This window comes from Blennius ocellaris (assembly GCF_963422515.1).
Source record: "Blennius ocellaris genome assembly, chromosome: 2".
In the NCBI taxonomy this organism is placed as follows: domain Eukaryota; kingdom Metazoa; phylum Chordata; class Actinopteri; order Blenniiformes; family Blenniidae; genus Blennius; species Blennius ocellaris.
In genome coordinates, this window is record NC_137651.1 from 26917407 (window position 1) to 26931935 (window position 14529).

At 42.0% G+C, this 14529-nt stretch overlaps 1 protein-coding gene across 1 annotated transcript in view; it reads right to left on the reverse strand.

Moving 5' to 3' along the window:
• plch1 (phospholipase C, eta 1) overlaps window positions 1–6875 on the reverse strand; it is a gene marked incomplete at its 5' end in the record, with an annotated part of 61216 nt that extends 54341 nt beyond the window's left edge. The window contains one exon of the mRNA XM_080507893.1: window positions 6797–6875. Coding sequence (XP_080364019.1) covers window positions 6797–6875 — 79 coding nt within the window. The remainder of the gene's footprint in view (window positions 1–6796) is intronic.
• Window positions 6876–14529: the final 7654 nt, after the last annotated feature.

Sequence of the window (14529 nt, forward strand, 5' to 3'; positions counted from 1 at the left end):
AGTGAGGCATTAAACAATCAAGCTTGCAATTAAGGGACAATCTGCACTATAGTAAACATTTGCAGGGTTTCGCACTGTCCTCACGGGGCCGAGACAAATATGCTTCAATCCATTCAAAACATTCACAGCAATTTCTTTTTCCTCGTCTCAGACAGACAGGCAGATGTCTCGTGGCTGCCCCACACCGTTCGCCATTAAGAGTCTGTGAGATAGAAAGTGCAAGGAATGAGTCTCCAGCACCTCAGTCCAGCCTTCATCAGGACGAGGTCTTCGTAGAGCAGATTAGCTTTATTGACGTAATGTGACCAAACATTTGCTTGAGTGGAAATTGAGCCCGTACATCTCACATAATTGTTGTTTAATGATATTTCCTGATGTTTCCTAATTGTTCTGTCTCCTGCTCATTACTCGTTCTCACAGTGCAGGGACTTTATCTTTGTACTACTTTCAATGAAAGAGGTCGCAGGTTTTCTTCTCAGCACAACGGTTTTTAAAACGAAACACTTACTATTACTTTTGTAAAGATCTGGCTTCATTGTTTGGTTCTGATGAAGGTTTTAAAGGGGTCATATTATGCTAAATTCACTTTTGAATAGTTTTCCAATGGTAATAATCGTCTTCATACCTGGAACGAAGCCGCAGAAGTGAAGAAAGTGTGTGCTCTTTCTCCCGAGCTTGTTCCAGGTTTTAAAAAGTGTGTTGCTCGAACCAGCCAATCAGAAATCAAACCCTCCCCTTTGACTCCTCCCACAATTAGGCAGCTCTGCCCTGGCACATGGCGCCACGAGAGGAACTACTTCCTCCTCTTCCCAAGATGGGCATGTGTGGGCGGAGCCAGTCCAGCTCACACAGACACAGCAGATTCTGAATGCAGCTCGTATGATCCAACATTCAAATGGAGGAGAATCAAAGGAAAAACTGGATTTGGGGCGATAAACTTCGAATTCAATGTTTTTGGATGAACGAGGCCAAGTGAAAGTGTTGAAAAGCTGAATGATATGGACCCTTTAAGAAAATTGTGCCGAAAAGTATTAAGTCATTACAAGAGAAAAAAGAAAGGAACAGAAAACAGTTTTGGTTTGAATAAAAACCAAAATCTCTAAAACAATTGTTTCGAAGCGAACTGACAATTCTGAGTCACAACTGCCGTCCAGTGCGCCATCACCAGCTCAGCTGGTTCTGGCCCTGAGCATATTAAAGTCTGGGGAACGCCATAGAAATATTATCATGATCTGATAAGTCAGTCGTAAGTAACGGGCTGCCCAGCTATTCTCCTTGTGTGTTGGTGCTTGCATAGACTCTTTTTGTACCGAGTGGAAGAGGACAGATTTTGCAGCAAACTGCTGAACTGAGGAAAGTCTCAATCAGAGCTGAACATTGGAGCTGAATGAAAGGATATCCGTTTCGTTCTCAACACTATGCTGAGAATACAAATCACAGGTAACACATAAAGATTTACCTGGCCCGGTTATGCATCACTTCCACTCATGAATATCACATTTGATTAACAGTTTTCAATTAAAATTCATCTTTCCACATGATGCTTCATGAGTTGAATGCAGAGCGTATGACATTAAAAAATATATATACATATATTCACTGTATCATTCACTCCTCAGTGATATGAGTATGATGGATGACTTTTAAAATTACATGCAATCAGAGACAGTTTCTTGGTTATTGCAGCCTAAATATTTCATATTCCGCTGCAGCACGAAGACCAGGCTGAACCAAAGTGACCTCAGGAGAGACATTAAATTATGAATACCTTTTAAAGTAAACTAATTATACACACACACACACATAAAAAAACACACAAAAAACTGCACAGTCCAAAATAGTTTTTTTCTGAGCCGTCTTATTAGTGGCATGAAAGGTTAGAAAATAACGGGCAAAGAGAGGAAAAGACACACGTTCTTATCTCACAGTCACTCACGCCGCCTAATTAAGAGCGCTCAAGGTGGCACTCAAGTCGCCAACGCTACAAATGGTTTTCCCAGGTTTCCCCGGGGTGCGGAGCGTGGAGCAGTACCGGAATAAAAATAAACACATTGACAACTGCAGCATGATAATGCATTCGCTGGAGATGCTACAAGGGGCTCCCTGAGTGGAGGAGTTCAGCACTGACTTCAAAGGAACTGAAGCTTGTGTGTGTGTGTGCGTGCGTGCGTGCGTGCGTGCGTGCGTGCGTGCGTGCGTGTGTGTGTGTGTGACGTGCATGCTCAGTATATATTGATGTTGACCGTGCCCACAATGTTCAAGCTCCTTCTTTCTTCCTCCCAACGCCAGGCTGGATGACTGCGAGTCAATGGAGCAATACGGTATCTTTGGCAGCAGAGCCAGAATTCCATGAGAACCGTCAGATCTCAACGGCTTCACAAGAAATGTCAGAAGTTATAACCGCCCGCTCAGCGCTTCAGTGCAGGGCAGCAGAGAGGCCTAAAAGTGTTGATATGGGAGAGCCACGCTGCAGAGGATTTCATGAATCGTCGAGGGGTGGGAATGGAAATTAAATAAAAGCTGGTAATTATTGATCATTTGCTTCTTATTTCCCCATTAGCCGAGATCAAGGTCCTCCCATAACACTGTTCAATACAACTCACAAACTGCTCATCTGGAGATTGATGCTGACGGTAGCCTAAAGTGTTCCTGTCGGTTTTAGAAACTGCTTTTTCTCCAAAACCTACTCTGTATGCTCGAGGCAAATATGAATGTAATGTGCCTGCAGCTAAGTCAGAATGCAAACTCAACATGAGAGACATTTCATGTTTTGCAAATTATAATCCTTTGGAATCAGATGGAAAAAGGAAAGGATAATACATGAAATATGGATAATGCACAACTGGATGCAAGTGTTCTATTTTTTTTTTTTTTAAACAGCATTAGTTCTCGTATTAAATTACATGTAATGATAGCTTACCAAGAGCAACGATCCTCAAAAAATTGTAAGATCGTGAGGAAACTGCAATTACTTCTTTCTGTGAATGTTCAGTCCTAAAGATATGAAAGGGAAGGAAATGGAAGGGAAGGGGAAAATCACAGATTTGGAAAAATTCAAGTGTGTTCCCTCCTGGTGTCTGCTTACTGTTTGTGCTCCGGAGCTAGAAAAAGGAAGAGGCAGAGACAAAAGAGGGGATAGAGGGAAAACAGAGGGAACGTGCTGAGATTCATCATTATCAATACTGTGGGGACACATGAGGGGGAAACCCCCCCCCCCCCCCCAAAAAAAAAACACATTTTTTCATGGAAAAGCCATTTCCTCCATGTGGAGGAGATTAGCCGCCATGCATGCTGCTCCAAACCTTCCTTTCATTCCTCCTGTCATTTTCTCTTGATCACTTGCTTTTCTATGAGTGTGGCCAAAGCAAATGACGACGTAGCCTCCTGGTCAACTGAAGGTAGCTGGGGTGTTTCACACCAAAAGGAAACACACAACCACATTCTGGTTTTTTTATTAGAATCTTTTTTTTTTTTTTATAGGGGGGGGGGGGCATATGGGAGAGAGCAAAAGGGTTGCTGTAATAGCCCAGGGACTGCTGGGACATCAGTTTTACCATCAAAGCCAAATGCAAAGCGCTGTCACATGGTGTGGTGCTCAGTATGCAGTGCATGGTTTTAAAGAGGGTCCTATTTCTGTTGGGGTCCAGTCCACCTCCTTCACTGAGCTGCATTGGCAACATCATGCACTCTGACAGCTTCTCACACATCACAGTGACAGACCCCGAGAACATCTCGGGCATGTTTGGATTTCTGTGAACCGGGGGAAGAGAATGGGAGCTGTAAAAGGATGTGATGCCTCCAGATCTTCATGGACTGATGGCAGAGCGAGTCTTTATATCCAGAGGCTTTTTTTTTCTGCCCCCTGGTGACAAGCAGACGGGGTATTTTCAGCACCAGGGACAGTTTCCCACTGCTTGACTGCTGCTTTCCTTGGAAGCTTTTTAACTGATCCCATAAATCTTATCAACAACACACACAATCATATGAAGATGAACCAATACCAATAATAATATGACGTAATTTTCTCTTTTTGTATCCAAAATGACAACAAATATTGGCCTAATTGTTACATAATTAACCCCACATATATATTGTCCATGACCAATTAAGACTCCTTTCACAAGTGTGTGCAGAAGCCTGTGATGCATTTTTCAATAGAGAAATTATGAAATTAGGCTCCAGCTTGATGTTGGCTCATTAGCACTCAAAGGAATGTGTCCAACACGTCCACCACACAGAGTAACCATCTCTACACAAGAAAAAAAACGTGAATTTAAACAAAAAGAGCGAGCGAGAGAGAGATTGTCCTGCTGGAAATGATCACTCACCTCTCTCCAGGCTAAGATTCCTACAAACTTCAAGCTCTGCCATTTAGGACCTGGAGTTGTTGGTCTCACACGGTCCCCCTGTGCGCTTTGGACATCGTTTATACTCCCTGGTAGGAACGGCTGGAAAAGCCAAAATTCCACGGAAAAACATCCCCGATCAGTCCAGTGCTCCATGGTAAACACGCCATGCCGAGAAATTGTCGATTTGTTTGTTGTTGTTTTTTTTTGTTGTTTTTTGCCAACACGAGAGAGAGGAGAAGAAGAAGAAGAAGGGGGGGAAAAAAACTCCCAAACGAGCCGCATGCAGGTGCAGACCGTCTGCGCAGCGGATTCACGAACCAGCGCCAAACGTCTCACAGCCACAGTCTGTGCGCGCACATCCTCTCCTCTCAGCAGGCGCAGCGCAGAGGAGAGGAAACCCAGAAAGGGGGAAACCGTGAAGGCTGGATTAAGCCGATTTCTCGTCCGCTGGCCGGGCTGACGGGGAGTGGGTGTTAATAAACGGGAGTTTAAGACGGGCGTGGAAGTGAGCGCGAGCGAGCGATAGCGCGTAAAGCAGCACCGTTGGCCATTTCAACGCTTTTCGTCACCCTCGCCAGACTCTCTGATTCAACCTGTTTGGCGACTGTTTGGTCTCTTCTGGCGACATAAAACTTGTGCCGTGTCCGCCAGGTTGGTTTGTTCGTTCGCTTGTGTGTTTTTGGTCCGCTTTTCTTGGACGGCGGATGAGAAAAGGTGCACCATTGCGCATGGAAAGCTCTGACCCACTTTGCTGCCTCCCTTCGTGTTTTCCCCAGCTTGGGTATTAATGCTTCACTCAGAAACACAAGTAGAAAGTGACAGAGAGAGCGAATCCACAGTAAACAATCAATAATAGGTTGATTTGGAAGCGCCCCCCACACACACATATCATCCTGGTTGAGTCATTTCCCTAATGAAAGTTCAGTCAATCTGTAGCTGCCAGATTAGTCTCGTTCACTGGTCCACATTAAAGCCATTTCATTTAGAATTACATTAGACAATTCCGGAGTCTGCGGCAAATACACCCAGAGGTACACGCACAGAGTCAACCACTGTCTGTGCCAGGAGCAAAGGTTACCCAATCAATTAGATGTGTCTGGAGGAACAAAAACACATGTTTGAACACCAATGTCACTCTCAGTTCAGGGCTTCCCTGCATGCTTTTATTCGTCCCTTGTGTGGTAGCAGGTGGCCCGCTCCCCGTCCCAGTGATTTAAGAGTAAACCTCCGATTACTGCCCAGACACAACCCAACATACTCTTCTCTGGCTGATTCGTGAAGGCCACGGCCAAACAAAGACCACCAGCCACTCTTGTCAGCCACCAAGCAACCGAGAGGATGGAGGCAGAGTGAAGAAGAAAATCCATGTGGATAATATGGAAATGGGAGAAAGAGAAGAAGCGCGTTTCCCAAATGGGCTTGACAGACAGGAAATGAAAAACCATTACAGAGAGGAAGACCGGATCTGATATCCAACTAACTGTCTCTTTTATCCGTTTGGCCAACATCATAAAGCAATAACTCACAGATGCGGTATCACTATGACATGTGGTCAGAAATGATTTCGAAGTGGCGCTCGCTGAGTGAAACACGTCACGTGGACTCTGAAATGCAGGAGATGCATTTTGAAATGTGTGGAAATGTGCATGACAATCGCAAGAATGTTAAGTGGGAGCCAACGCGTGCTCACGTCACGACATCAATCAGTTCAATCCTGTTTTTTCCTCCTCCAGTCAACCGACAAGCACAACGGACGAACACGCAGTCAGCAGGGGTGGGATGTAAACGCAGGGCGCAGTTCGTCAAGGTGGAGGTTTTTAGCAATCCGCCTCCTGCAGGTGTGACAAACACCGAGCCACCAGACACTTGTCATGGATTTATCTGGTGGGTTTTCGACTGCGAATCTCGTAAAAAATCAAGATCAAATTGAAGCCAGGAATTTGTCCCACTTGGAGGAGGATATAAAAGAAAGATGTTATTGTCTGATTCTATTTGATAAATAGTAAAGTCCCTGTGTATCATTTACACCCTCTTTAAGTGGACCAGAGTTGCATGGAGGTACAACCATAAACAACATTAACAGGACACTAGAGTCGCCACTTAACGTGATCCGATATGGACAAATCATTCTGAGGGGAAATATATGTGTTTTAAGGTCGAGAAAGTCATTTTCCACTCCCGTAAAGCTGGAAACGCCCACTAAATGTCCTTTTTTTTTTTTTTTTTTTTTTTCCAGATAACGCTTCCCTCTAATTCAGTGCATTGCAGAGTGTTTCATGTTGAGACGCTTCATTTATTTCATTGTCAGTTCAAGCCAATGCGTTACAGTCTCTCGAGTAGAGATGGGTCTCCCTCTAGTGTTCGCTCCCATGACATGCAGTTATCGCTCTGTAAATCACATTGAGCACTTGAGCATAATGATCTCGCTGTGTGCCTTTGACATTTACCATGAAAGATGCTGTTGTCTGTCAGGAAGTGCCGGCGGTACTGCGGCTCTCCTTTTCTGTTCACCACCCAGGAGCTCATGATGAGCGACGAGAGGGATAAACAACTGGAACAACCTAGGAGAGAGAGAATAACCAAGGATTGAGTGTTGAGTAAACGTTAAAAAAAAAGTGACACAAGTAAGATTAAAGTACGACAAAGAGAACACTATACGACACATGCATCACTATCTATCACACACCACACCCCACCCCAAAAACTCAACTGGCTTCTCATCCGACACCACTTCAAAACTCTGCGCCTCCATTTCAATGTCCTCCATGACCTCGCTCTTTCATCGCTCCACCGATCGCCTCCACTCCAGCTCACATGACTCCTACATCTGCCTCCATTATGAGCCTCACTGTCCCTTCATCCCCTAAACTCCCACATCGGTCATTCCGGGGGGGGGAAAAACATGTAAATCTCACCTAAAAACCTCACTTCCTATAATAGACGATACTTGTTTTGTTGGTGTCTTGCAAACTGCTGAATGTCAAATTTAGTTGCTAAAGTGACCTTAAATAAGTCAATTCACTTATGCTATGACCAAATTGAGAAACAATATTGGAAAAGATTACAATTAAACATTTAGTGCAGGGGCGTGTGTGTCTGCACATATATACACACACACACACACACACACCTACTGTATGGATATTGGCTTAAGTATTTTTTCATTCTCTGCAAAGACAAGAAGCATGAAACACACGCGACAGTCAATCTTGTTCTTTATCTTTTCTCCATTGAAGAAAGGAATGAAAGGCCAGAACAGCTTGTACTTATTTACCAGTGAGAGAAACTCCTCGTCAACTTTGTAACTGCACCTTAACAACACCTTCAGATCATTTCGGCAGACAGCTTTCTCCCGCCACATTTATATTCCCCCTTCTGTCGCCCTACATGTGTTGTCATTTATCTTCTTTCCATTTCTTTTCCTGGATCTCACATTTTCCGCTTCTTCTCCTTCTTCTTGATTGCCTTTCATTCCTGCCGGTGAAAACTTAGTGATTCCCCACCTGTTGCTCATCTGTCTTTCTGTGATTTACTGCTTCCTGCTACAAACACACTCGCGGTTCTTAAGTCCCACACACAGACAGACACACACACACACATAGACACACACTCACACACACGCACACACACACGTAGGAGATGTACAGATCTGGAGTCTCTCGGAGCCTACCAGACAGTTACTGGCGTCTGGTGCCGGATGGCGTGATGAACGGTTATTGTGGCAGCGCTGAGAGGTCGAGAACCTTAAAGGAGAAAGTACTTTCTGGTGACCCGACCATCACCTCACTTTAAAACGGGCCGACGACGACGGGTGTAATTATCAGGCTGGGCCTCATGGACTGACGCTCATTTGTTCAGGCAATATGAGGGGCCTGTGACACGTGAATCATTTGGTGTTTTATGATGAAAAAAAAAAAAAAAGTTTTGCTGCACTGTTGCTGTCGTAGATCAGCTTCAGATTCGGATTGAGACGCCTTTATTTATTCATTTGTACTTTCCCAGTCTGTACATTCATATACATGCATGCATTCGGTCAGTCAGCGATCGTCTGTCAGGAACGAGCATGTGACACGGGAAACGTCGACAACCAAAGAAATCAATATAAACCAGATGAGATAAGCACAAAGCCAGACAGTACAAGACAGAAAAATGGTAAGAACAGTGGCAAAAAAAAACAGAAATAAATAAGACGAGGACAAATATCTTCAAGAAAAAGTGTTTTTATTTAATTCTGTTGTTATCGTTTTGATAAATCTAATTTGTGCCCACATGTCCAAAATCAACTTTTCAATCAGTTAGTTAGTTTGCAGTGATTTAAATCAGATCCAATGATTAAAAACCTGCTCATCACCAATACAAAATCATTGTTTAGCTGCCAAAAACTTGCGTGTCAAGTATGACTTTGTGTGACTCAATGCACCATTTTGAGTAAACCGGTTGACGAGTTCTCAACAGTCTTTGTGATGATAACATCACGACTGCAGTTTTTTTTTTTGTAGCATCCTGCTAATTTGAGGTTATATTACCTTGCTTGGAGGTTGGGGGGGGGGGGGGGGGGGGTTAGCAGCACAAATCTCAGCTCATCAGTGAGTTGAGTGCTTTGGTAGACAGACAAGAAAATTAAAAAAAACACTTTTCAATTACGAGATATGCCGTATTTCCTTTCTCTTTGCATTAAAAGGACAAAAAGCCATGTGAGGCTCCTCTTCAAAGTCCTTAAACTCTGGTTCACCCCGTTGTGTGCAGCATCTTACAGCGGCTCTGAACTCACTGTGGAGCAGAGCCTCTTGTGGCTCACTGCTTAATTATGGAATAATGTCTGAAAATCACTGTTTGTTTTCATAACAGAGTCTAAATTAGAGGCAGGAGCCGGGCAGCGCCGGGAGATGACTGGAAACATTGTTTAAGCAGCTTTAATGGCATGTCAGGTAGTGATGGAGGCAGATTATGTGAAACCCGCATAAACACCAAGGTCCGGTGACAAGAAGGGGGGTCAACACAATGTGCAAGACGACAAACAGTAAAAAAAAAAAAAAAAAAAAAAAAAGGCTGTTAGGAGAAAGTGATGATAAAACTGCATTGCATTTCTTAATTCATACTTTGTTTAGTCCCTGATGTTTCAATGGCACTGCCGCAAACACAGCCACTGAAAAACATGGAAAGAATCTCATCTCCATCCATCATTGATTTTGCATTTTAACAATATTTTCTTCACTTTCTCAGTTGGCTCCAAAGTCATTAGATCTCAGTTTATGATTAATCAAAGTTTACTTTCTTACAAATCTCAAATTAATACATTTTATGAGGACTATAGAAGACAATCCAATCCCACTATGTTTTTTAACATGCTACCCATTGAATTTTGTGTCTCTGTCTCTCCCATGTATATTAAACACAAAAGCACTAAACCTAAACATTAAAAAATGTATACATTTCAACAAAACCTGTTGGGTAGTTCGTCCTCTTACTATTTTGAGTAGTAATCCGTTTTCTGCCTGTAAATGAGCCGTTTGTCCCAGTTTCTTGTAAAGATGGAGTTTTGTATGTGATTTTCTCCGTAATGAAAATGTCCTCTATATTGACACCCAATTTGCGGTGCAATAAAAGTATCTGATCTCATTTTGAGCGTGAGTTGCAGTTTTGTTTGTTTTCCCAGGATGTCCTTCCAGTCATTGTTCTGGGATTTCTTCACTCAGCTCTCGTTCCCATTTCACCTTAATGTGTAGAGTTGAATTATTGTGGGATTGGGTCCAACATCTGAACAAGAGTGCGGGAGGTTTGGGAAAGTCACTGGCATTAACAATACACATATTTCTCATGATAGGATGCATGTTGTAATAATCCCTTATTTGAGAGGTCCTGATTCACAACATCATGACCTTGTTCATTTTCCCTTTTTCTGACGATTGTGCGTAAGGCGGTGAACCTCCTTCACGCCCACTGGTTAAATGAGGAGCCCAGCTGTCACGGTTTAAGTTTCTCATTATAGGCCATCCATTTTGGTAATCTGATTTTCTTTCTGATTTTTATTTTCTAACATTTTTTAAAAGAAGTTTATTGGACATTGCATTGGATTTTACACCAGAAAATTGTCTTCATGTTAAGACTGTAGTAACTTTCAGTTTCATCACGGATACACTCCACAACAAAGGAACAAAAACTTTAAAGTTTAAATTTAAAAGGTTATTATGGCACTATTTTACCCACTGGGCTCACTCAAGGCCAGCTTGGGCTGTATGTGGCCCCTGAATGAAAATGTGTTTGACGCAAAGACTGTTTCACAAATATTTGTGGAACAGTTTTTGTATCTCTGTCAGGAGTTCCAGTTCTCACTTTTACCACTGGTTGACGACGCCAACACCAAATCATTTATAGGAGTTTTCAAGAGACGATTGGATAAATGATGGCACCTATTCAACTGCAACACGTTTGAGCCATTTGGCTCGACTTTGACTACATATTTTTTTACTTTCAAATCAAAAAGTCTGAGCCGGGGCAAGCTAAAATTAAGTCCGACGTCTGAAACGTTGGACTTTTTTCAGTGTTTTTGCGAAGCTGAGCAAAGTGGTTTCACGGGGATTTCATGTTGTCATTGATTTCACCAGATCGTTAGACACAGTCGTTCCTCAGAGGCTGAGTGCTTCCTCTTGGTTTGTCAATGTGCTGCACATGTGCGCCACCACGATTATGTCATGAGGGTCAGTAATATGAATCCTCTGATGGCATGTAACTCGAGTGGTCTTCTCATCTATGTCACAAACCTCAGGGGAATACAGTCTGTTCTTTCCTCTCTCTCGGGCCACTCACTGGGAAAGTGAGGCGCTTAAAAATAAATGTTTCACCAACGGACTCACAGGGCTATCCATCTATCTCGGGCCCTGACAGGAAGTAGGTCGACGATGCCCCCCCGAGTGCAAAAAAATGTTCTTGTACTAGATATTTCAATAAAAAAAGGTGGAGTAACATTTTCAGAAATGAGTGACTTGTCACACTGGATGCAAGACCTACATGTCTGTCTGTGTTTATTAAACACATCTAATAGCAACTAATGTACATTTTGCACAAGAATCGTGAAAAACATTTACACTTCTTCTCAGTTACCAGTGTTAGTTAGAATGTAAACATTTTGTTATTATATGACCACAGAGCAAGCTTCAAGCTGGAATCAGGTTAAAAGTGACATGTTTATTTGTTACATTATGTAAGTTTCATATACGTGGTATATTTTTTCTAATTACCAGACAAAAACCAAAATAAAACCTTATCGATTTTTCCCCATTTTGCAACTTTTATGTGTGTTTGTGTTCTTGTGTATATTTAAAGTGCAATAGCATTACTGTCATTCGTTATTTTGCTTAATTATTATAATAAAGAAAATATAAATAAGTAGCCAATGAATGAGTGTCACGATTTTTCCAAAATAATGTAAATAGTATAAATCCGTTTCTACGTTTGTGTGCATGTATGCAATGCTTCCTACGCCTTGGCACATGAGGTACATGAATGTCCCTTCAGATGTGCTTTTAACAAAGCCCCCTTCATGACAGAGACACAAAGAGAGGAGCATCTGTCACTTCATACTGGCACATGCCAAAAAGCACGCTACTCATACTCCAATAATGAGCTGTACAATGGCTGCTCTATGTCAATTTATACGGTCATAAAAGCTGGGTGATTATCAGTCACACAGAGCCGATATCTATGCTTCCGTGTTATTTAATTTTTTGGCCTTACATTACCTTCTCTAAACCCGAAAATGTGCATAAATAAACCAGTCTTCATAGAAACTCGTATTAAACATGATTTTGTGCCCCAACGAAGCCGCACGGCGTGTAAACTACCTGCACAGAGTCAATGAGTAACTTGTAATTGGTTGTTAAGGCGTCATCAGAACAGAGTAAACAGTCTTGACACGGTGATGGCGAGACGGATGCTCTCACGGCACAAACTGAATGACCCAGTCAGTAAAACCCCCCTGGAGACTAAACTGGCAGCATAAGGAACAAGTTTCTGTTTTTCAAAACACCTCAAAGTGAAGTTAATTGAAAGTCTAACATGACATGCTGTATATTTAGTGTATTTATCAGAGTAGATACGAAATCATGTGCACAATTATCAGGCAAGTTGTATTTTTGATGATTAGTTTTATTTCTTAACTACAGCACCCTCGCTCAGTACAAAATGTTAATAAAGCTCAAATTTGAATATTTAAGAAAGTAAAAGTGAGAATATCTCAGTGAGTACAATTATTTGTCAAATAGTTTTGCTTTGAATTAGTAGGCAACTAAATGAAAAAACTAATATTTTCCCAATCTGACTTGTTTACTTTCATCTGTTAAAATGACAATAATGAAGACAAAACTGAAATTTTACACACATGCAAAAAAAAAAATCGAACATTACCTCACCAAAATGTTAAAAAAAAAAAAAAAATCAGTGACCATGAAAGCCTCCTTTCTGTTCAATAATGGAATGAGTCTGTTGGTCTCTTGAAAGATGGAGGTTTTTTTTTCTCTTGTGCCGCTGCTTAAAGGGGAGCTGGACAGAGTTCTGAGGCTTGATTTTAAATCCATCTTCAACCTGAAAAGCTCCATCCAGCTCACCTGCATACACCCTCCTCCACCTTGCTGCAGCTTTGTGCCCGTTGCTGATCCAGCCACGGGTCCGTCAAGAGTCACTCTCATACCATCAGTCCAAGAAAAGCTTTGAAAAGTCTGTCTTCAAGTATTTCTTGGCCCAGTTTTGATGTTTGGTTTTTAATGGTAGTGGGATTTCAGCCTTCTTCACCTTGGCCATGTCTCTGAACACTTCATACCCCTGGTACTCCAGGCGGGTTACAGTTGGGTTCATTATAACAATTGTCAGTTCATTTTCTAAATGTGTCTCTTTCAACTCTCTTTGTAACAAAACGTTTGCTCGTTCTGTGAAATAATATCTTTGAAATTTCAAGCGTGCCGCATCCCTCTGAATGATTTGGATTTTTTTTGTTTGGTTTTTTTGTTTACAATTTTTAACTAGTCAGAGTGGTCAAATGTCTTCATCCTGAGAATCTGCCTCATAATTCTGCACACCTTAAAGTAGGGCGACGATCTCCTTTGGACACACCCTCCCTCAACTACACGTCACCCGACACACTCAAACCCAATAAGCACTCACATTTATCCAGTTTGTAGTTGGAAGATATCCATAGAAATTATGATTTCGGAAAAATACTCACTTATCTATATTATAGACTCTTTTTTCTTAATGGCGGGTAAATATGGGAAAAGTTCTTTTAACTTGCTGAAATGTTTCGGCTGCATAACATGCATTGAGAACGACAAAATGAACACAATGCAACTCACAGGTCAAATTGTGCACACAGTTTACTTTGTGAAGACCTGCAATGTGGTGAAGTGTTTAGAAATGTGTTACAGTGTACAATATCAGGGCTTGGGGGATCTTCCCACAGTCCAAAGAGATGGAGTTGATGCCCTGCGTGAGAGTGTGCGACTGCATGTCTGCGTATGTGTGTGTTTGCACTGTGTTGGACGGGAAACGTGTTCAGGCTGCAGAAAATAACCACCGTGGCAGAGACAAATCTGCACGATGCAGATCTGGAAACTAAAATTACATTAAATATGACAATAAGCAAAAAAACAAAAACAAACATTTAACAACTGATAGGAAATTGCTGAAATTCTGTGGAAAGGCGATTCCTTACTGCCCCCTAGTGAGTAAAAGTGTCATAATCACTCTTACATGCTGTACCTTTAAAGCCTGAAGCGTATTCTGTTTCCATGTACTCATGGAAAAAGACTCTTCTGATATTTGTCCCCGTTATGAAACCAGATGTTCTCACAGTATCTGATTCCGTAATCTAAGTTGCTGCTCCTCAATGTGAATATCTTGTTAACTGATAGTCAAGACTTTTTTCTTTTTTTTTTAAAAGTTGAGATCTGGATGTTCTAACACCACTATTGGTCCGTCTCTACCATTTCATTGATGTTTTGACCTGAGAAAGACACTGGGGGTCACTGGGGGGTCAGTGCTGCATTGCAGAGGAGCAGGATCACCATCAGCGCAGCTTTTAAGCTGATAAACAGTCACAGCAGAGAGATTACAGAGTCATGGAAGACAAGCCGGGTAAATGTGGGAATTTCACGGATAAAGTGTTCAGTATCTATGTCGACATTTAGGC